At 35.4% G+C, this 24,300-nt stretch overlaps 1 protein-coding gene across 15 annotated transcripts in view; it reads left to right on the plus strand.

Moving 5' to 3' along the window:
• ESRRG (estrogen-related receptor gamma) overlaps positions 1-24,300 on the plus strand; it is a 683,317-nt gene that overhangs the window by 604,210 nt on the left and 54,807 nt on the right. For 14 of the 15 annotated variants that reach the window (XM_011987382.1, XM_011987390.1, XM_011987394.1 and 11 more), the window contains 2 exons: positions 15,088-15,198; positions 18,805-18,966. In XM_011987382.1, coding sequence (XP_011842772.1) covers positions 15,088-15,198; positions 18,805-18,966 — 273 coding nt within the window. Of the gene's footprint in view, positions 1-15,087; positions 15,199-18,783; positions 18,967-24,300 lie in introns of all 15 variants that reach the window. The other variant, XM_011987380.1, reaches the window with a different exon arrangement.

The following is a 24,300-nucleotide window of genomic DNA, read 5'->3' on the forward strand; positions in this document are numbered from 1 at the left end:
GCTGCAATGATACTAATTCTGGTGGTCTAGGTTGTATTGCTGGCCATCCAGTATGTGTCCTGTCCTGTTTAAAGATTCATTCATTTTCTGTGTAATATGCTATTTGGCATATGGACAGTTCTTCATAATATGCCTGCATACTCTTGAAAGTTGATAGAAAATGATTTTTACTGCCTTCTTTCACATTTACAGTTTTTTTCCTCAAACACTCAAGAGTCTTTTTAATTCCCTTCCCTTCCCCCTTTCTCATGAAGTCTTTCCTGGCCATTCTTCCATTCTCCCACCTCTTCAGGTTTTTTATTCTAGCAGTTTCTTCCACTCCTTTGTACTCTAGGATTGACAAACCCTAAGAAAGCACTGTTAAAACCAAATTCCTCCTAGGATTGTTCCGAAAAGCATTTAGGATCCTTTTCATCTTTTGCCACTTCAAAGACTTTCTCTTTCATACAATCAAGAAATTAGAGAAAAAGGGTCCAGGCCAACAGAATAAAAATTTTTTGTCAGCTGATTATCAGTGATGATGAACTTGGTGTAATCTGAGTGAAAATGGAGATTACCAGTTGTACTTTAAGAATTGACCACTTTGGGAGGTCAAGGCGAGCAGATCACCTGAGGTCAGGAGTTGGAGACCAGCCTGGCCAACATGGCGAAACCCCATCTCTACTAAAAATACAAAAATTAGCCGGGCATAGTGGCATGATTCCTGTAACCCCAGCTACCTGGGAAGCTGAGGCAAGAGAATTGCTGGAACCTGGGAGCAGAGGCTGCAGTGAGCTGAAATCACGCCACTGCACTCCAGCCTGGGTGACAGAGCGAGACTCCATCTCAAAAAAAGAGAAAAAAAAGAAAAAAAAAAGAATTGACGTGCAGTTTCCAACAGATTTCACATGACAAAAAGGCATTCCTTCAGAGCATGAAAACATTTAGTAAACAAAATGGATGAATTTAAAGAGATCCTTTGCTGCCATTTGCTATAACTACCAGTGGAGACCAGAGCTTAGCAAGAAATTCTTTAGGAGGGGTTTTTGGACCAAAACAGGTCAGCATTCTTAACTAACACGCGTTAGGTCTGGATGTGGATGATTAAATTTTTACTCTTGTTTGAAATTATTTTTAATGAAAACACATGTATTTTATACGTTATTATTACACCTAAAGCCCTACAAAATGACATTTTAAAATCAGGATTTCAAGATGTAGCCTATAGAACAATTTAAGTAGTTAGGTAATTTAATCTATGCAGATATAATGGAGGGCCTAAATTAATAGAAGAGTAAGTTCTACATAGTGACCAACTTACAATGTAACTAATTTAACCAGCCAATTGTCAAACTTGACTTCTATCAGGAAACGTCTAACATTTAGCCGCTGTGTAACTTTGGTATAGACACCAAAGATTAGAAACGGGTGGCCTGAGGGTCACACAATTAGCAAACGTTTTTGGGAAACACTTAAACATCGGATGATTTTATAGAAAAATCCAGATTCTTTTCGGAGTGGAAACTCTGATAACACTGGACTCACATTCAAGATTGTCCACCCCACTCCCATAAGGCAATAAATATCTGATTGGCATTGAGCAGTGGCTGTGGCCTTTAGGGGTAAATGCTCTTGGGTTCACCACAGTTCACGCCCATTGTTTTTTTTTTTTTTTTTCCTATCTCTGTCTCTCTCTTTATTATTTTTAAACACAGTCCATTTCATTCACTCACTTTGTGTAGGTAGTCCCTGTAGTTGTCTGAATTTGTGACTTGATGTAAATGCTAATATAAACTAGTAGAACGTGCGTTCTTTTGGGAGGGAAACTTGTGAAAACAATTCTCACAGAATCATGTGGCTGGGCCAAATCATTATCAGAAAAATAAAGAAATTTGATAATGTTTTACTGGTTTAGGATTGTGTTTGTGTTTTTATGTTTATCTCTATGTATGTATCCATATGTGTGTGGATATATGTACATGTATGCATATATATACATATACACAGAGATATACATATATATCTATACATAATGTGATTTCTACCCAAAGGGTGACTGTAGATGTTGAGATGAAACATTAGGTTTCGCCATTGTGGCATACTTAATTAAATCTGGTCATCTTTAGCCGAATGCCTTTTGATTTTTAAGGCGTTAGATGGAATTCAGCTGAATAACAGAATAGTCATTCATTATCTATTCATTGGTTGCTTTCAAAATATGTTATTTAGTCATATCCTCTTCAGCTTACTTTAGTCTATATGTTGTAAATGTCTGCAAATCTGAAGCTGTATATGATTTCCCATACTTCAGTTTCCACTGTGATGTGCAACAGACATTGATCTTTTCCTAATGCAATAATAAGCTAGAAGCATTTTTCAAACATGGGCACTTTATTTGCTTTATTATCATCAAGAACAAAAGGAAATGCATTTGGCCAAGGTCAGTGTGAGGGGAACGCTAAAACCTGTGCCAGAAAGCCTTCTGCTCTTCTGGTTCATTAATGCTATCCATTTGGCTCCAGTCTTCCCTGATTTAAGATATGAAGTATGTTGATGTTTCCAACTGCCAAGGCAGTTGTCGGACTCCGAATCTGTGGGTCAATTCCATTTTTTTAAGTACACCATTTCATTCATAGACTTTTAGAACTGGAAGAGAGCTGAACATGTGATCAGACTCATTCATCTGCTTCCAGGCAGGAGAGCAATAAAAATGTCTCAGGCAGGGAATGGTTTTCTTCATTTGTCAAATTTCCCAAGTATAGCAACCTATGATCTTTCTTGTTCAATATTCAGTATCTAAATATAATTCTTTCAGAGTCCGTTCTTCTTAATATCTAACTGAGGTTTTCCCAGCAAATCAAATGCTGTTTTATGTTGTCCATGATGAATAGTTTAAAAATAAAACTCTGAGAGTCTACCTTTCAGCCAATTCCTTTTTTTCCTTCAATGCTTCATGATATGTTGTTACCTTCAAGTTTTCTATTGCTTCTTAAGTTACTGTACACTGATTCTTTAAAAAGACATGCCAATCAAGAATTACTGAAAAAAATCGACAAGAGATTCGTATTTGTGTGTGTACATTCTAGTTTTAGAATTACCAAAAGAAAAACAAAAATCTGATTAGTGCATGACTATAAAGCATGTTGTACATTTATTTATTCACTTACTCAGTATTTTTGAGTGCCTACTGTATAGCAGGTGTGTGATGCATACCGCATGGCTAATGGTGATGTATAGACACTTGCAACATACACCAAAATCATTTGATTGTGTTTTGATCCTTTGAAGCTTTTTCAATTAGTATGTAATTTTCACTATGCACTCTGCTCTCAAATTTTTATGGAATTAAGCTGAATATATGTAACAAATGAAATATCTTGATGTTTGCAGTTAGGCCTGTCTATGTTCCAAAAACATAAAGGGAGACAGTTGACAGAAAAGACTAAGAAATTTAGGTTTGGAAAATGCAAGAAAATTTTCATGGGGAATTGTGCCTCCTTCTATATGAGGCAGTGACATTTGGAGTCTCCACTCTCGACATCTAGCCTTGAGCTGCCTTGTGAATGGAAGTGTATTTGTTTCTTTTCTTGGCACTCACTGAAATTTAAAGATGCATTCTTGTATTGAGGATCATGTTACTAGACTGGCAATTGCCCTTCCTACAACCCCTCATATAATAACAATACACAGGGAAGTCTGTCAGGAAATTCATGACTTGATACAAATACAAACTTTTTTCAGCCAAGACTCTGTATGTTTGGTGTCTGGATGTATCATTGGTGTTTTCTATATTTTCACACATGTTTCACTCAGTCTAATTTAAGAACAAAAATACAGGCTATGGACTTCACCCTACCACAATACTTCACCTGTACTAGTTCCTCATTGGCCCTCAGAGTATATACTTTCCCAATTGTTAATTTATTTGACAAAAAATTTTGGTATGTTTAGATGGACATGTAACTGCGTACACATATGTGTAATACTCCTCCAAACCTTTAACATGATATAGCAATTTAACATGAATCTGGAGTGGCTCCATATTAAGACCTAGTTGCTCAGAGTAGCAAAATAAAAATAACATTGAATATTTAGCTTGTAATCCAGATGTCCAAATATAATGCCTTTTATATGCATATTGTGTACATCAAAGCAAACAGAATTTATAGTCGTCTTACTGAAATCAGACAGAATTGAGATTCTGAAAACATACAAGAGATCAAAAGATGCTAAATGGAAATGAACAGGAAACATTATTTATGTAGTGTGTCTGTCATCTATAGTATTTTCATATTTGTCTTCATTTTAATGAATATATATCACTTATATATATGTAGATTTCTTATTTTCACCACTATTCATAATTCTGTTACCTCAGTTTTTTCCCATAAGATCTTACATTCCTCAAGAGTTGAATTGTCAACTCTAGGAGAGAAAAACTCTACATTAATTGACTTGAAAATGTTCCCTCAGGGGGCTACGTGCAACTGTGGGCTTTTCTTCTCAATTTCTGAATTTCTACAGAGCTTAAATTTGTCTCTCATAATCTCTGCTGTTTTTTCTTTTTCTTTACTAACTTTCCTCGTGAATATTTAAGAACACAGTTGGTAGATGAATGGGGTTCAATAATGGTATACAGAGTTGGTCGAGAAGGGGATGGAAACCACTCTATTCTCTTGATTTCATATCAGACTGTGAATCAACCCATTTTAGAGCACCCTTCTAACTCCTTTTTCATGTTCCTTCATTACTTCTTGTTTATTCTACTCAGACTTACAATGGAGTCATTAGACTCCACTTTATTTCTCTCTATTGAATAAACAGAGTGACTGTGACTTGCTTAATTTTATATTTAGTTATTTTTTACAGGGTATTGCATGCTGAATAAATAATATTTGGGGCTTCTTTTACACAGAACATTCCCATGGGGGTGCTATGCACTGTTATTACCACCATGACTGTGTTAAACTTATTGCTACCAATGCACAAGAAATAAGAAGTGTCACAGTGTAACAATAAATCTCTCGCTTGTATTGTATTTACATTTAATCTCTATTGAACTAATCTTTTCCCAAGAGGAAACATTTTTTTCCTAAAGAGGTATAATTCTCTTTACACATGATCTAGGAACATATACCATATTCTTTATACTAGATTTACTTTATTTTGAATTTCAACTTTGCCAAATTATAATGATCGCCAGAGAAATATTAGCAAACATCATGCCTCTCTTTGGTATCTTATAATTGACACTCAGGATTTCTGCTCGAGTCTGGTAATACATTTTATTGTCTTTAGTGAATTACTAGCACTTTGGCCGGGAGATAAAGTTTTCCCCTATTAGAATTTTCATAACCTCCTCTCTGAGCTTCATAGGCTCTTCCTAAGTTGCCCATATGATCTAGATTCACATATGCTGAAACCAAATGCCCTCCAGGCTCATATGGCACCTTTCTCTGTCATCTATTTCCTTTCCTAAAAAAAAAAAAAAAAAAATCTATATTTTAAATCCATGTCTGCTTTTTTGATCATTAGACTCTACTATATTCCACTATATTCATTTCCATCAAATGAACCAAAGTGACTGTGGGCTCTCAACCCAGCAACTTGTAAACCTGCTTGGTTGATTTCATATTTAATTCATTTTACGGGGCATTGAATTTTGCATAAATAATATTTGTGCTTCTGTTTATACAGAGCATCCCCATGGGGTGCTGTGCACTGTTATTACTATTATTATTGGGTTAAACTTATTGCTGCCAGTGTCACATTTAATTGTGAATTAGTAGAATCACTTTTCCTGATGTTGATATACAATCCCATTTCATGTCTTTACCCATGATTTCATAACTTTATTCATATGAGAAAGCAATATTGAAAAGGAAAAAGAGAAGATTTACCCATCTTAAACAATAACAAGGTAAAATATGGTTTAGATAGGCATGAACCAAAGTAGTATATTTTTTCAATAGTTTTTGAAATTTTTAACAGGCAAAAAGAAGGAAAGGGAAGATTTTCCTTTTTTCTTTAAAGAAAATCCCTATGTTTAGCGAATGCAAACCAAGCATCCTCCCATTCTCGTTCTCTCTCTCTCTCCCTCTGACATCAAGCGAAGTAAGAAATAGTGCCTTTTGAATAGGAGATTTCCTTTAATTACATTGGGGAAGTGATAATGGTAGGTATTGCATGTTTAATGTAATGTTCTGGATGCCCCTTTTCTTTCTTTCTTTTTTTCCCCCTTCACAGCCACCTCCTCTTGAGCAGAAATAAAAGGTTCAAGGCTTGTCAGCATCAGTTTATAGATAGCTGTTTAAAAATAATGAGATATTGGGTATTGTAAGGCTCAGGGCTGTCTTGCCAGACTCATTTATTTCCATTCACCTTTTGTCAGAATTGCAGACAGAAGACATTCAATTAAAACTTGTCACCTGTTGCAGATGACATAATTTGTACTTGTATGTGTCATAGATTAGGGCTCCATGCTTCAGATGAAGCAACTTTACCCCTGGTAGAACAACATTTCTCCTGTTAAATATTTTGTTTATGATTATTTCTGATTTCTGTCATTGCAATCTCAGCTCCAATGCAGATTATAAATTTAGCACATGATCCCCAGAACCAGCCAAGAGCAGTCAATCACATTGTGGAGGGGAAAAAATAGAAGAAGAGACTTCTTTGGGGTTGTGTCCTATGCACAGGAATCCACAACTGTATTTTGGATGCAACTTGAATCTGAAATGGAGGGAAGCCTTTGTAATTTCCTATGCAAGCCTCACATGTTTAATAGTCCAGATAGCTATCAGGAGACCAAAACGAAAGACTTCCCCTTGCTAATTGTTAATTCATCTGTAGAGCAAGGAAGCTTTAATGTGAGTCATGGCTTTTATCTCTTTTAGTGACTGAGGACTCTGTTAAAAAAAAAAAAAAAAAAAAAAGTCAGCCTAATGGATATGCATTTTCTCTCCGTGTGATTTTTCTCTTATATCATCAGACATTATAATGTTTCTACACGCAGCCAAGCAGTTTCCAAAGTTTCTGAATTGTGGTCATGATATTCTAGCAAAAGTAAATGTAATCATTGGCTGGGGGAGTTTAGTAGAAAATTGACTCTATGGGATTCCCTCCTGAACTGTAAAATTCAACTGGAAGGTGGCTCTGCCTCCCTGGCCCTTGAAAAACACACCTTGTCTAATTTGCAGTGAAGACCAGGAGCAGGGAAATTAATATCACTCAGTCCCTGCCTCAGTGGAAAAAAAGAGGAATGGAATCTTTTTATCACTTTTGATTTGTTCACAGTCTCATAGCTGTAAACTTTTAAAGGTGAAATTACGTTATAAAGTGATAGATACAAAATAAACTAGGCCTTTTGAGTAAGTGTTCATTATTTTTTCCTCCTGCTAGTTCATCATCGTGCCTACCTTTTCTATGTGCCCCATATCATGATGCAGGTATTGTTTACCTCCATAATTGGTTTTCATCTGCCTGTGTTTCTGCTTTTGGAATATATACCAAATGCTCTTTTCCAAAAACAGACTTTGATGGCAGAGAAGCAGTTTAACTACAGTGCTTAAGAACGTGAGTTCTGCAGCCATTCTCCCCCTTTCGTTCCTGTTTCTGCCTCTTACTAGTTCTGGTTTTCTCATCTGTAAAATGGGATGATAATAGCACCTCCCTCATAGGATTGCTATAAGGATTAAATGTGTTAATATGCATTAAGTCATTAAGCCATTACCTAGCACGTGATAAGTTCTCCATAACCAATGACTGCTAGTCACTGGCCACTATTTTGGTTTGTCCCAGGATACTTCATGCACAAATTGATTAATTCATTTAGCAACGAAGACATTGCTTGATAGAGAGGCGTAGGTATGATGAGTTAAAGACTGTTGAAGTAGAAAGAAAGAGGCTAAATAATGAACTATATTTAACAATATCATAACCTATTTTGAGAAGAAGCAATATACTGGTTGGTTTCTTTAATTATCTTATATGATCCTCAAGAATTTAATATGCTTAGATCCTCCTTGGAGTATACGTGTGAATATACAAATAATTGTCACTACTCCTCTTACTGAGAAGCCTGTGAATATGCACAGCTACTCTAGGTTAAACTGGTACACTCTCTCAGGATATTGTCCCGAAGGAGAACCCCATCAGAGGCTGGCACTAAAATTGCCACGGCTGTGTCTGATACTGCTAATCTGCCTTTGCTTCTTTTCCTGTCACTCCTCTAGGGGTGTTTTCTCTGTTTATGACGATTCCCTCATAGAAATATCAGGAGAATTGAAGGGCGTTGTTGGATATTTCTCTTTCCCAAGGGAAGGAGGGAGGTGGCTTTGGGCAACAAAGTGAACTACTGTATCCGGAAGACATGTAGTGCAGGAAAAACTTCCTGTCCCCTTTACCTTATTGTTTCAGAAGTCCTGCCTTTCCAGTCTGCTCCCAATACTCAATTGCAATCTATGTTTGATAACATTTATTTAACACAACAGTTTACTTATTGTAGTATTCATTAGCTGTCTTTTCAAAATTATTATTACTTTAATATGAATATTTGCATTTTTCTTAAGTATTCCAGGGGTCTATATAATTAATGCTTTTCAGCAAACTTTTATTTGAGAACAACATAATAAATGTGTTATCTTTAAATTGGGAAGGTAGGCTAGAGTATCCTTGTGTAATTCTCTGAAGGGAAGATTTTTTATATCCTGTGAAATGCCTCTGACTTTGTGCTATTAAAGATGTGAAAAATACTTTTGACTTTGGACTACAGAATACTATAAAAATTTGCATTTGGGCATAGCATGTAGTCTCAAAATTAGCTGACCTAAGAAGACCTTGGGCTGAACTGTTTTACTTCTATTGGTGTTTATTTGCCTCACAGCACTTTTTTTCCTCCTTGCCCTACTCTTGCTTTCTCAATTTTGTAAATTCTGACAATGTATAAGATTTGTAATTCCCTTGTGGCAAAATAGGCAAATGCAGTATTTGAAAGAAGAAACAATGTGAAACATTCCGTTAGGTAGGTAATGCCAACTAATAAAATCTTCTGTTTAAAAAATAGATAATGGCAGTCTACACGTGAATAGAAAATCTAATTGCCTTAATTAACTTTCAATCCTGTCAAACATTGAACATTGTGAGTATTTTATTTCCTGGGATGAATCTTATTTTTAAACTTCTTCAAAAGTGGTTTTCAAGTGGAGTACAAACAGAAATTGTTTGTGTTTAAGATTGAAAAGGTATACAGAGACAGGCTTTGCCACCTTTAGTGGAAATATTTGGATTACATTGTTGTTTGTTTCTGACAAATCTGGATTTCCCAGGTTCTAATCATAAGTATTATTGTTGTTTGTTTCTGCTAAAATGGTTAGTTTGAATATTTTAAATGTATTAGTTTAATTAGATAGTTATAAGTTCTCTGTTTAATTTTGTATTGTGTACTTACAGCTAAACTCAGGAAAAGCATCTTTTTTAAAAAATAGAATTTTGATTTGTTTCTGTGTCTCTTCTAAAATAATCACAATCTAAATGATATTATTAGTGACAGGAGTGGGCAGGAAATAAAATGTGATACTAGATACTTCTATAAATCACTTAGACATCAAATAGTATTATCATTTGGCTGTTATCCTTAAAGTTATTTTATCATTCCATCATATCTCAAATCTGTTTACCTACAGAATTGAGATGGGATAGATTGTAACACTCTATGCAGATAGATGTTCAATAAATGATCTTGGTATTTTAAGATTTATAAAATATTTTTAAGTGCATTCGTGTAATAACGATAATATAATGTTATTGGATTATCAGAGGAAAACATCATGGAGGATATGCTGTTTATATCCATCTTATATTTGGCAAAGCAAATGAGTTAAGAGACTCATCAAAGTTTGCAGAAATAGTTATGGAAAGAGCCAAAGAACTGAACCATTCTGACTTGCAAACTATGCTTTATTTGCTTTGACATATTCTTTGCATAATATTTAAGATGAAGGACTTAAGATAAAGCATTATGTTATTGCAGTTGAAAACATTAATAAGGGAAACTTTAATCTTCACAAAATCATGATTGCAGACAACGGACCAAGCTCATAGGGATTTAACGATTAATTATTAGTTATCCTTCATTTTGATGTATGCCAGGCTAAACATTTTAGGCCAGAGCATATAACAAAGTTACTAAAATTAAGGATAGTTATAAACAATTACATAAAAATAATCTTATTTGGTAATTTGTATTACATTTCTCTTTCTCTGGCCTTTCCTCATTTTTTATTCAATTTGTGTTTATTTTTAACTCAACGTATTATTTGCATTTATTTCTACTAATGAGAAATCATGACTTAAGTCTATGTCCAGGGAATGGTGATAGAGATAGAATCGTCATTCAATGTTTTTGACTCAGAATATTTTAAACTTCATAACATTACTTTTCGGTTAAATATTTCTGTCCTTTGCAATGTACCTTTTATCACTATAAAATTTGCTTTTTAATAAGAAATGCAGTATCCTAATTATCCAGAGTTTGTTTTCCATCGACTTTTCTAAAAATTATGAGAGGTGCTTTTTATAATTTAATGTTTGATTTTCTGAGATCCTGCCTCATTTATGACATGGTGCTTTAATTGTATTGGTGTCTTTAGTTTTTAAAAATTCATTTTTCTGGAAAAATCATTAAAAATAAAATTATGTTGAAAATATACAGATAACTTCATGATGTCTATACAGTATTGTTTTATCTGACCATTCAAAATAACATTATTGAATTTAAGTGCATGTATTATGATTTACATGAATAAACCTTTTTTCAAAGTTGCACAATTAAAGAGGCTTTGTCCACATGTTTGAATACATATTTTGGACGGTTTTAACTTTTAGAGCTATGTCCCTTGTGTATAGGTTTTTATATGATTGTCCTGGGGAGAAAAACTGGTTTTACTGGGTAGTGTTTTCCTCCCAATGTAACTAAATAAATTGATGATTACTTTCAGTATGATGTGGAAGTAGTTGCATCTGTCTGTTACTAGGATTTTGGTTCAAACACTTCACCAAGCGTGAAGTCAGCTAAACCAAATGATACTAATAATAAGATCATCATCCCACTAGACAATGCATAAAAAACAGATTTTTCCAGATTTTGAAAATGAGTTAAAAACAGTATAAATGTTTTCTACTTGAATTGAAAAAATTGAAGTTGGAAATATTTGCCTGATTTTGACAGGGAATGAAAAATCACAAGTATCAGTTATTATGATCCTTTAAAATATATTGACCATTAATCGCTATCTAAACTTGATGAGAATAATACTGCATGTGGAGTCCCTATCAATTTTTACTATATAATTATGTAATCTGTTTTTATGAGTATCAATAACTAATCTTGTTTCTAGTATCATATAAATAAAATTACAAATCATAAAAGAATGCATTATCTAATTAGTCTTTATTTTAGGAAATAAAGTGTAAAATCAGGACTTATGTGAAAGGTTTTTCACTGGATAGGTGTATAGCTAGGATGAATGAATGGATAGATGGGAAGGATGAGGCAAATGTATGAGTGAATGGATTGATAGTTACTGATCTACACACACCCCGGAAGGGATGTGGGGGACATAAGAGAGCACTCCCTTAGATTTGTGAGGCATGAAATAGGTACTATGAATTTTTCTATAGTCACCTTTTGAAGTTGAAAGAGAAATGCATAGTAATGGAATGTATTTGATAATACTTTTTGTTTGTTTTATGTTTGCTTGTTTGTTTGTTTGTTCGTTTTTTGAGATGGAGTTTCGCTCTTGTTGCCCAGGTTGGAGTGCAATGGTATGATCTTGGTTCACTGGAACCTCTGCCTCTTAGGTTTAAGCAATTCTCCTACCTCAGTCTCCTGAGTACTTGGGATTACAGGCGCCCGCCACTACACCCAGCTAAATTTTGTATTTTTAGTAGAGATGAGGTCTCGCCATGTTGGCCAGGCTGGTCTCGAACTCCTGACCTCAAGTGATCCACCCGCCTCAGCCTAATAATCCATAATACATAATAAAAACCCTGTCAATCGATGATGTGTATTTTTTTCTTCATAATGTGTAATAGCTAGTTTTCACTGTTGCACTTCTTCTGTAGTCTTAGCCCCGTTGGCTAAACTACTTGATAGTTTTAAAGTGATATAACTGTATGTCCGAATTGTTTTCCACCAGGATTTTGAATCAAGTCACTCCGCCGTGGTCTCTTCCCACAGATCTTTATGATGGACAAAACTCCATTGTCACAAATTCACTAGCTCTGACTTCTGGGTTGGAGAATATGTAGTGATTTGTTCAATAGATGAGGACATATTGCTAATGGTGAATACATTCCTTGACAAGCATGAAAAGCAAATTTAGGGAGTCTACAAACCCAATCAAGATTTATTCTGTCAGCTTTCTTGGCTCTAACAATTTTAGAGATGTACACAAAATGTTCCCTCTCTCTTTAGCTTTTGCCTGTCATTCTTTTTTTCTCTCTCTCCCTGCCTTCTCTTCACACTTCTAATAATATCAGATTAAATGTTCTCATTGGGTTGGAATTGGATGACAAACATGTGAGGATATAATTCGTGTCATATGCTTTTGATTTTCTAGTAAGATTTTGAATTTTCAAAATTCTTGTAATGAAACAGGTTTGAATGTATCTTCGATGACCAGATAAAATGTGGTCACCTTCAACTGGGAAAATATTCTGAAGAAAAGTTTGAAGAGAAAGAGATGAAAAAAAAAAAATAAATCATGATGAAAGTGGAGAGAAGTAGAAGGCGTTCAACTTTATTAAATATAGATGCAATAAAAATAGAATATTAGGAATTAGATGAACAAAGGAACATATCTGCTGTAGGCATGAAGTGCTTTAAAAGCAGCAATAAAGAAATATAACTTCTATGTGACCAACATGCATGGCAATTTTCAGTGAACGCTTAATAACCTTACCTAACTTCTTTGGTTTTTGATATTTGTTTGTTTAACCTATTTAACTTTTCTCAAAGTTGTCTCCTGATTTTATTTATACTATATTCTGAGGTTTCAATATGACAATTCAGGCTTTATCTATAACCAACTATTTGTGTGTTCTGCTAAAAGATAACCAATTCTTAAAGTAGTATTATTAAGATAATATTAAAAATTGTTTTCCTAATAATCTTTAATATTTGAGTAATATATTCACTGTAAATATTCACATAGAAATAGATCTGCTTTTCCCAAATAGTTTCATGTAACTCAGATAACCCACAGCTCACGTATTCTGCATGACATTAATCAGTATTCCAAAAAAACGGGAGCTCTGGTTCAATTGGTTTGCAAAACATTGCATGTGCTATGTAGCTTCCTCTTAGAGTTTTACAGAGCCCATCGCCTACTAATGGCTCTGAGAGGGCTTAAATAAAATAGTAATACTGATGATGCTGTTAAACCAGATCTATTTCCTAAACAGTTTGAGAAATGTCAAAATATGTACTATTAATTACATGATTGAACTTCTTAATAGATAATTTTACATTGTTACATCAATTAAGGTACAACGTAATACTGCAAAAGAGTGTCTCCTCACTTCTGCTCCCAAGTAATCATCCCTATATTTGGTAGGGATTTATATGGTCCTGTGCTAAACTTTACAATTACAGGCTGGAACCTGGATTAACAAGCTCTTCCCTATCACTTCCTGATATTATTGAAATTTTCCTATATTTGCAATCCCATTCATTCCCTTGGCTTTTTCCTTAATCTTTTAAATCCACTGCCAGAAAATCCCCTTTGAATCTTGACCCAACCAATCACTATTTGGCAAAAGTTCTATTCCTCCCAGTTTACTTTTGCCCACTTTCCAACTTCACCCTTTAGCTCTCTCCTATTAACATACCCTTCCTTTGATATCCAAGCATTCCAAATTCTTTGGGAAGCTCTTCTTTTCCTTCCTTCCTTTCTTCCTTCCTTCCTTCCTTCCTTCCTTCCTTCCTTCCTTCCTTCCTTCCTTCCTTCCTTCCTTCCTCCCTTCCTCCCTCCGTTTCTCCCTCCCTCCCTCTTCCTCTCCTCTCCTTCAATCTCCTTCTCTTCCCTTCCCTTCCCTTCCCTTCCCTTCCCTTCCCTTCCCTTCTCTTTCTTCCTTTCTTCCTTTCTTCCTTTCACAGAGTTTCACTCTGTCACCCAGGCTGGAGTGCAGTGGCGCAGTCTCAGCTCACTGCAACCTCCGCCTCCCAGGTTCAAGCAACTATCCTGCCTCAGACTCCTGAATAGCTGAGATTACAGGCATGCACCACCACACTCGGCTAATTTTGTATTTTTAGTTCAGATGGGGTTTCTCCATGTTGGTCAGGCTGGTCTTGAACTCCCGACCTCAGGTAATCCACCCGCCTCAGCCTCCCAAAGTGCTGGTATTACAGGCATGAGCCACCGCACCTGGCCGGGAAGCTCCTCTTTCTATCCTGTGTTCAGCCCAAACCTGCTCTCAGTTTTCTCACATATGAGAGGAAATACAAATTTGTGCCAAAATGTAAATAACACTCCCCTTCAGCGACATATTGACATTTTGATATGGAACAATTTTTGTGTCTCTCAGGACTGAATCTTGTGTAGTGTAATTCCAGCCTCCTTCCTCCCCAGCACATAGGTGCTCTTTATTCAGCTCAATTCCACAGGTCCACACTGAGGCCTCTGGCAGACTGGAGGAAAGTTGGATAGCTCTTGGTCTACTCAGTGCTACACATTGAGCTTTCAGGGCTGACTGATGAAGAGGATACTAAATGCCAGTGTCTTTAATATAAGAAACTATACTAGCACCAAATAGCGGCTTCTTTGTATTAATCTACATGGAAATTTGCCTTTTCTTTGATGTGCAAATAGTGACCTTGGTGGCTTTGCATAAATGTCTTTTGGATCTGTCATCTACTTGTAGATTTGGTTTTCAATCTCTGGCAATTTTGATTTAGCCACCACTTATTTACATTATTTGAGTACTCCTGGTTCATTCAGCATTCTACTGTTTGTCAACTATGTGCCCTTGGGGGATACTGTCTATGTATTTGATTGGTCTCAAACATAGCTACCTTAATAGTAAGCTGCTGCCTGTCTTTGCTCACAGGGGTGCGTCTTGACAGAGTACGTGGAGGTCGGCAGAAGTACAAGCGCAGAATAGATGCGGAGAACAGCCCATACCTGAACCCTCAGCTGGTTCAGCCAGCCAAAAAGCCATGTAAGTACAGCAGATGTGCCTGGCTTCCCAGAACATGAAATCCTCCCAGTTGGCTCTATGTACATCAGCTTTGGCATGCCCATCCCTACTGACTCCAAGGAGACTTCTCTTTGTTGGAGAACGGTGGCTCTATTCCCAAGGATTGTCTGTGAGGAGCGACAGGAACTCACTTATTATCTTGTTTTTTTCTTTTAGAGATATCTGTGGTTTTCTCTCTCCAGCCTTTTTTAACCTAGTCATTTTGTGGAAGCATAAGCATATTAATGCATAGCTTATATAGTGTGAATTTTACATTTACTGGTTATCTTTATTTGCAGAGGTACATAAAATGGATCATACTGTGATCATTAGTTCATTGGAGCTGTTAGATTCAGATTTCACAAGAAAGTGATTTTTGTAGTTTTCGCTAACTAAATGAGTTTGACTGCTCAACCTCCCAATGAAAATACATTAGGGGCCTCATTAATTTGGAGCTATAGAAGGTTAACACACTAGCTAGCAATAGATTAAAACAAGAATGGGCACTGCTAATAACAAGCATAAGTTGCTGGTTCCATCTGAGGTGCCCTTATGTACGGTATGCATTGTTTTTAAAGAGCTCATGGTTTTATGGAGCCAAGCTGCAATTTGAAAGGATGACTGGTACATTGCTGAAATGCAAGCCCCCTGCTTTTTGCCATTAACTAAAAAGAGTTGGAATATAGATTGAGGCAATCACTGTATCCCATTTTCTGAAAATCAGTTAGTAGTTGTAGTGCAACAGAACTAGCGTTTTCAGATGTTTATGAATAGGGATCCTACTGGGCACGGAGGAGTGCTTTGGTGGAAATAGTTTTCAAATTTAGCTGTATTTGTCTAAGAAGACACAACCAGCACTCACCAGAAGAAAATGCATCTGTAGCAGTTCTAGGAAAGACATGGGTAATTTTTGATCTGCCTTCAAGGGAAGCAAAGGTGTCCACTTCTAATTCAGATTCTCCAGGAGGGGTCACTGCTGTGCATCATACATGCGTGAGCATATGGGAATATGTTAAATAAATAAAACAGACCCTGAACTGTAAATGAAAGGACATTTTAGCTATGTCAAAGGAAAAACAACCAGTTTTACATAAAATTAAAGCTTAAGTGAACATATGGCATAGTTTCCTTTTGCCTTTCCAAAAAACATTATGTTGATTATACCTTCAATTGTCCAATCTGGCATCTTCTCCTCAGCCTGCATAAGCTGTTTGGCATTCTGCAAATACAATCGAGGACTACATTAAGCAGATTTTGCACATTATAATAAAAAACTCTCTGATAATACAATAAAATGCAATAAACACTAATGCTTAATTTCATTAGAGGTTTAGTTTTCCTGAATTCACTAATATACAGACTGCCCGCTTCTCATTTATTTTATACAAACATTGACTGAAACCATTGATAATTGCCTCTACTGACAGAAAAATGAGCACCAGCCCATGTGTAAGTTGAAGTGATAGAGAAACATCTATGGTTTTCTTCGTAAACCTGAGAAATTGGGAAGTGGCTTGTCAAGTACCTTTAAGAAGATTACAGCAATTTCAGTGAGCTCCATTTGTCTGAGATAAAGAGGACTCCTAATAAATCATTACTCATTATCTAAAGGCCTCTGTGTTAATTTTCCTTAGTCCATCCAATTAGTGTGTTTTTGTAACAAACATTTATAAAACTTAATTTTCAGATCCTGTCAGATAAGTGTCAAGAGACTGTGCCTGAGCTTTGCTGAGAAAGTGGCTGGGGAGATTTCTGGACCCTGACTGATTGTGTACTACAAAGGCCCGAGAATGAAAATTGGGTTCTATTGATTCTAATTAGGGAAACATTAAATAAGATTTACCTAGAAACAGTGCTGCTGGCTATTCCATTTTCTGAATGATGGGAATTTCTAAGCTTCAACCAAATTTCTCTGACCTCTCATGTCAAGTATCCATTGACTTGGATAAAGCGAGTGCTATGTTCCCTGTACTAAGAAAAACTAGAGTCATGATTACCTTTGGATATATTTTTATGCTCTTTACTATTGTATTTTCTTCTAATCCTGAGAATTTAGTGGTTGCTGACAGGTTTTGTTGCATTGTCAGAGCAATGAAAGTTGAAACTTTTCCAAGCATAACTAAAAACACAGGGTGTTGTTTCTGTAGCATATACAAACAAAAATCCAAATTAAGAATTAAAAAAATTAATCTCTATTTAATTTTTTAATTCTTTTCTAGTCTACATAGTATTTGGGAATATTTCCTCCCAAATCTGCCTACTCAATTTGATGATGATTGAATATTATCTGTTGTCTATTTGAAATAAGCTTAATTAATATGTGAGCCATACTCATAAATGTTTAAATATTTTGTTGGAAAAAGTGCTAATTATAGCTTGGACAAACCTCAATCTTTCACGAAAGGAGATAAAAAGAATGCTATATTTAATTCTAAGTTACGTGAAGTCTTTTTATATTGGGTTAAAAAAGTTAAAAACTTAGAGGCAAATAGTCTGGTAAACACATTGGGAACTTTGGCTGTGTTCACAAGAACCTCATTTAAAGTCCTGGTTTTCTACAGTAATAGTACATAGAACATTTAAATATGTGGGTTTATTCTTACCCGTTTGTTTCTCCTCACTTAGGAGAAAGTATAAAATCTTAAGCTACATATAGAAATTGAAAACAGGGCCAACAAGAAAAATCATTCTGTTACCAAGACTTTACAGCCCCTTCCATAAACTCTCACATGCCCCTGAGCAATAAAACACATTTGATGTGATGCTTTCCATTTGTCTCTAGTGTTTATTTTTTGAAGGATTTTTAAAACATATATCACAAATTTCAGACAGATAAATCTGAACCAGAGAATGAACTAAGGACAAGTGATGAAAATAGAGGATTAAAGAATTTGACATACAGAAGAGAAAATGACTGTAACATTTAAGGAGGAGTATTTTTATGGAAACATATTAGCTGTATTTGGAAGATTGGCTGGGTGTGTGGGGAGGGGGAGAAAAAAAGAAATTCCTATTTAATGCATCCCACGGAGATAGAGTTATATAGTCAGTAATTCACCAAGGCAGAAGGGCTCTGACCTTTACTCTTCTTTAAAGGAATTAAGACAATTAATGACTTTCATGCCCATTATGACTGTGGGCATTAGTAGTTCTTTGCCTCCTGTGTTATGATCTATATTTCAGTGGTTTACTGGGGGTTTTATTTTAAGCTGTTTTATACCATTTAATCTATTTCACCAAATCCCACTTAAGAACCAAAGCACAAACCCAGAAAGCATCCAACTTGTCTTATCTGTTTGCTATACAAATTTTCACTACAGGACAGACGTTTCATTCCAGCAAAAGCAGGTAGAGCAAAGAAGAAAAAAAAAAAAAAAAGACTACATTCTGTCATGACTGCGGTGGCATATGTCTTGCTATGAGTTTTCCTGCACACTGTTTAATATATACCTATTGAGCCATAATTGGCATATTTAGAGTTTATTGTAGGGTATTTGGGTTGTTTTTCAAAACACAAAATACTCTAAGGTTTATAAAAGAGGGATGATACTACTAGTGATCTTGTAGTGCTCTGGTCTGATCCTGCAGATAACAAGATTGTCTCACATTTGTTGGTGGCTGAACCGGAGAAGATCTATGCCATGCCTGACCCTACTGTCCCCGACAGTGACATCAAAGCCCTCACTACACTGTGTGACTTGGCCGACCGAGAGTTGGTGGTTATCATTGGATGGGCGAAGCACATTCCAGGTACATTTTCTGAAACAAAAAAAAAAAAAAGAAAAGAAAAGGTTGCATATATAATTGGGCAAATTCAAAGTTTTCTCATTTGGACTTAAAAAAACCTTTACGTTTATTTTTAATCATAATTTAGAGCTTTGCATATCCTAATAGAATCCCTTCGATTGTATATTTTTTATATTGGTACCACCTTGAGTTCTTGTTAGTTTTTCATATGTACAGGTACTACTGCCAGTGTAAGCTAATGAGAATATAAATTTAAAATATTTCTTTATGCTTTGTCAAAATTCCTACCTTTTTCCTAGCAAATATTTCTACTTTCTCTTTTCACTTTAAAAAATGTTTTTGTCAGCGATAGCCTACTGTACTACTTTCCCAACTAAGAATCACTAGTTTTGTTCATAGTGGCTAGTTATATTCTATTGCTAGCCATATTCACAAGCTTTGCTTTGGTTTACAATCAGATATTTATCTTAACTTTACAGACAAATTGTGAAAATAAATATTAATTGGACATGGTAACTTTTCCTATATGGTAATTTAAAGATAGCATTTAAAAATATTTCTCTTCTTTTTTCTTGACCCATCCTGTAATACGAAAAAATGTATACATGCTTGTAAGTTTTGACAATTTTAGTATTCTACTTGAATTATTTTTTATTTGTTTGGAGTTTAATTTTCACATAGTTTGTAAACAAGTTTTCAAATGATGAGCAATGTTTTTCTGGTACAGTTAACTTATTTCTGTCTCCTTAAACTAGTTTGTCTTTATGCTTTGAATGCTACAGTAATTTCTTTAATCAAATTGATGGAAGTCCCTTTCCCAGCCCACACTGAAACCAATTTATTGGTCATGATACGCCAGCTATGTTGCTAACAGTCGTAACGAACTGTCAGGCGATATCGCAGTGAAGCTAATTTGAAGTCATTAGGTGTGCAGCGTTCAGGCGACAATTTGTTACAGTGGTTAGGAACACAGCTGACATTTCTGAATGGCTTTGTTCGTTGCAGTTCTAGATGAGGCCAAGCAAATTGTAAACTAATTTAAACATCACTCTGTATTATACCAGCTACTTTGTCTTACACTGTTTGCTAATAAAGCCCCCCAAATTAAGTCAAAACTAGTTAAATTGATGAACTTGTGTATTCTTTAGAAGACACCTACACAAGGATTACTACATCTAAAAGAAGAATAAGAATTTGATCGTGTGGATATTTGATATTGCTGTTGGATTGTAATCACATCTGTATGACTTTTAGAAAAATAAAAAGAAAGGATTTACTGCAAGATATAAGACAATTGTTGACTTTGGCAGTGGGAACAGCCAGAATTTACTTCAACAGTGTATGAAAGCTTATTTGTAAGGAAAGCATTATTGAAGGGTTTAAAGACAAAAGAAACAAGACTAACATTCGTTGAAGTGTCTGTCCATAGACACTTTTTTAGATGATTGATATATATCATTTATATTAATATATCATTATGATATATGTATACACACATTTTAAATATCATTATTTTCACCCAGGGTTTCTCAGCCTTGGCACTATTGATATTTGGGACTAGATAATTCTTTGTCATGAGGAGCTGCCCTGTTCGTTGCAGAAGGTTTAGCGGCACCCATGGCCTGTACCCACTAGATGCCAGTAGCACCCCTGAATTGTGAGAAACAAAACTGTCTTCATACACTGCCATATGTCTTCCAGGAGGTAAAATTGCACCAGCCTGACGCTCCTCCCCAAATTGAAAACCACTGTTCTAACCCACGAATCAGGTATCTCAATTCAAAGATAGGGAGATCTGAGGCAGAGAGAGGTAAAAAACACTAGCACAAATTCACAGCCGTATCCAGTACCTTCAGAGTGGCTTGCTGGAGTAGAATCAAGATATTTCAGTCTCCAGTTGATTGCATTTAAAAAACCTATTTCAAAATGATAATGATGATAATATTGTTATTAACAACAGCGTGGAAAACTGTGTCGCTATGGTTCCAAACCACCCATTATTTCAGAGAGTTCTGCTCAAGTTCCACTTGAAATAAGAGATTTGTAAAGCCAATATTTTGATATCATACAGATAAAACATAATGAAGACCAATAAAAGTCAACAATTTCTTTTGAATTTTCTAGTAAGGAAAGTCAGTGATAAATATGCAAGTCCGACTGTGCATCCAAGTAGAAATGGCAACTTACAAAGGGACTTGTCACAGTAAAGGGGCTCTAGTGACTTTTGTAAAGATAGCAACTTTAAATAACTATGAGTAACACCATTTCCAGTGGTGGAAACAAGTACTGTACGATTATGGGTTCAGTCTTAAGCTGAGGCTTAGAATTGGTGGGGACTGACGTTATTCTCTCTCTATAGCAAATGTCAGAAGAGTTCACTGTGGAGTGGTGATTCACAGCTCTGATTTTCGTGATACCCTGAGGGTGTTTTAAATGATTGCAAGGAATATCTTGGCTTTTCAGAAAGGGATTAGCAAAACAAGAGTTAGCAGAAATTTATTTATTTATTTATTTATTTTTTTAACAATACCTGTGCCATACAGTGCTTGAGGTAGAAGGAGAGGGTGTTCTGATATCAAAGTGTGCTGCCTTACCCTGAGTTCAGGAGGTTGGTCAGTAGAGGACCACACTACAGCTATATGGCCTGAGAGACAGGGAAGTAAAGGCTGGAGAAAGTAAAGATTAAAGTCACATTTCTGCCTCAATAAAAGTAAAATCATGTTCTTAATAACATGAATGAATCCTGATAACTGGGTTCATAGCTGGAATTAAAGCCAAATCAGAGCTGAAATTTCATCTGTCTTGGTCTTAACTTTAAAACTCTTTGTTTCTGTAAAGCTTATGTTAAAGTGAGGTCATTTTTTAATACACTAAAATTCAAGCCCCTGTTGTCTTTATGCTGTTCTCAGTTTGTGTAATTACACCCGTACACATACATATATATTTTTAAAATGAAGTTTATCATCTAAAATGAGTAGTTTTTCTGTGCTGCTTCGAATGTACTTTTGCGCACTTTCTTTTTAAAAAAGTGAAGAATACAACAAAAGAAGATATTGAAGAAAATACATATGGAATGGGTTTTTTTTTTATCAGTAAATAGAATTAGTTGACTTACATTAATAAATCATATAAATGGGAAAGTGTGTTGTTATGAAACATGACCATACTTTATCTCTAGAAGAAAAAAGATCACAAGGGCTTTAGAAAATGCTTGACTTTAGTTGGAGGAGCATAAGGGCACAAGAACAGATGATGGTGCCCTAATAGCCCTTTTTAAGAATGACAGGGCCCAGCCATTAGCATCCTTTTATATCCTTGGAAATTGCTCATGCCTCGCTTTTCTGGTTCCTATCTGCCTGACTCTTTTTTATTTCTCTTTCAATTTCGTCCGCGCTCGGATAAGCTCATGCTAACACAATATGATTGAGCTGTAAAATGGAATGCTGTCGCCTCTAATCTCTTTTATGTAGATACGGAGGTACTGCACACTCCACTTCATTCCCTCTCCATTGTTGGCCTTTTTTAGAATGGGTTGCCAAGTAATGGAGGCTCTGTCAAATATTAGAGCTAGGTTTCACAGGGTGTGATAAGACGATTATCAGCCCAACAGTCAGATCTATTATTGTTCTTTTTGGTTGATTAAAATATTATTATGTACTGTAACTTTGTTAGCAAAATGCAGAATGTGCTTAGTCAGATGGTGCTTTAAAAAGCATAACCCATATTAGCTGACCTATATAAGTGGCTTAAATATATTTATGGATCTTGCCAGACAACTTAGTTTAAAAGAACAGAATGGTATTTTAACAATTAAATGAATGAATGTATTTTGGAAAAAAATTGTCTTTGTTTAATATGGAAAATCTTCAGGTCTGCTTGTTTATTTTTAACATGACAGATTAAATAATTACCCATTGAAGGAGGACTTTGCTCAAGTTTGGGGGCCTCAGTTACGTTTTTCAAATGATCTCTATTGTAATGATATCAAATAGAAAAAAAAATCTATAATTTTCTTCCTATCAACTGGAGGCAGGAGATATTAAACTCTAAAAAAAAACTACATAAAGAAGATGATGTAATAGAAGAGTCTTTAAGTATATGTATTCACATAAGAAACAGAAATCTAAGCCATAGAAACCAATATTTACTATTTGCCCTGAAACATTTTTTTAAATAAAAACATTCAGTTAGGAGAACATATCAAAAATTGCTCATTGACTTAGCTTTTTGTAGTTTTCTCAGAAGCATTTAGACTTTTCTAGCAATGAAAGGAATCTATAAAGAACATGGATAAACTGTTTCTATGTTTAGGGTATAAGCTTTGGAAAAGAATTGCCAGGCATGTGTAAATATTTATTGCTAAAGATACTGCTTGAAGATGTATTTATCGTTCTAATAAATTTTAGAGAGTCCAATTTTTAAGATTATATCATCCACCAACCAAAATTATGGAGGTTTCATTTTTAAAATACTCATTACTGGGTATTGATGGGTAAAATACCCATCTTAAAATGGTAGCACCATTAAGTGATTAGGATACATGCAAAAGCACAATAAAATGTGGTAGAAAGAATCTAATGTTATGTTTCCATTTATAATGTAAACTATGTTTCCATGTGTATATGGGTGTGATTAAGGTTTGATGTGCAGGACACAGGACATGGTTGACTAAGGGTGAGTTATACTATATGTTAGTCACACCTTATATTCTGTTTTGGATCTGTATCATTGGCACTTGATAAATATTTATTGATTCGTTGACTAAAAATATGCATAGCACAAAACTCTTAATTGGCTCTAAGTTTCTACCCTCTACTCCATCCCATAACTCAATTTACATGGACTTAAAATATTTCTACTTTGCTATGAATGAATTAAAACACTTGCAGCCTCCTTTTTTAGGATTAACTTTTCTTTTGTGTATGTAACCTAATGATTTTAGAACTGTGAAGTAGTTAAGTCTTTTAGTTAAGTGGAAGAAAGTTAAATATAAGACCCAAAACCTTGGCACTTAATAAGACTGTTTAAATTATGAGAATATTCAATTATGGGCTGGATGCGGTGGCTCACGCCTGTAATCCCAGCACTTTGGGAGGCTGAGGCGGGTGGATCACCTGAGGTCAGGAGTTTGAGACCAGCCTGCCCAACATGGCTAAACTCTGTCTTTACTAAAAGTACAAAAATTAGCTGGACGTGGTGGTGGGTGCCTGTAATCCCAGCTACTCAGGAGGCTGAGGTAGGAGAATCACTTGAACCCAGGAGGCGGAGGTCTCAGTGAGCCGAGATCATGCCACTGCACTCTAGCCTGGGTAACAAGAGCAAGCCTCCATCTCAAAA

Source organism: Mandrillus leucophaeus, unplaced genomic scaffold (genome assembly GCF_000951045.1).
Source record: "Mandrillus leucophaeus isolate KB7577 unplaced genomic scaffold, Mleu.le_1.0 Scaffold309, whole genome shotgun sequence".
NCBI lineage: Eukaryota > Metazoa > Chordata > Mammalia > Primates > Cercopithecidae > Mandrillus > Mandrillus leucophaeus.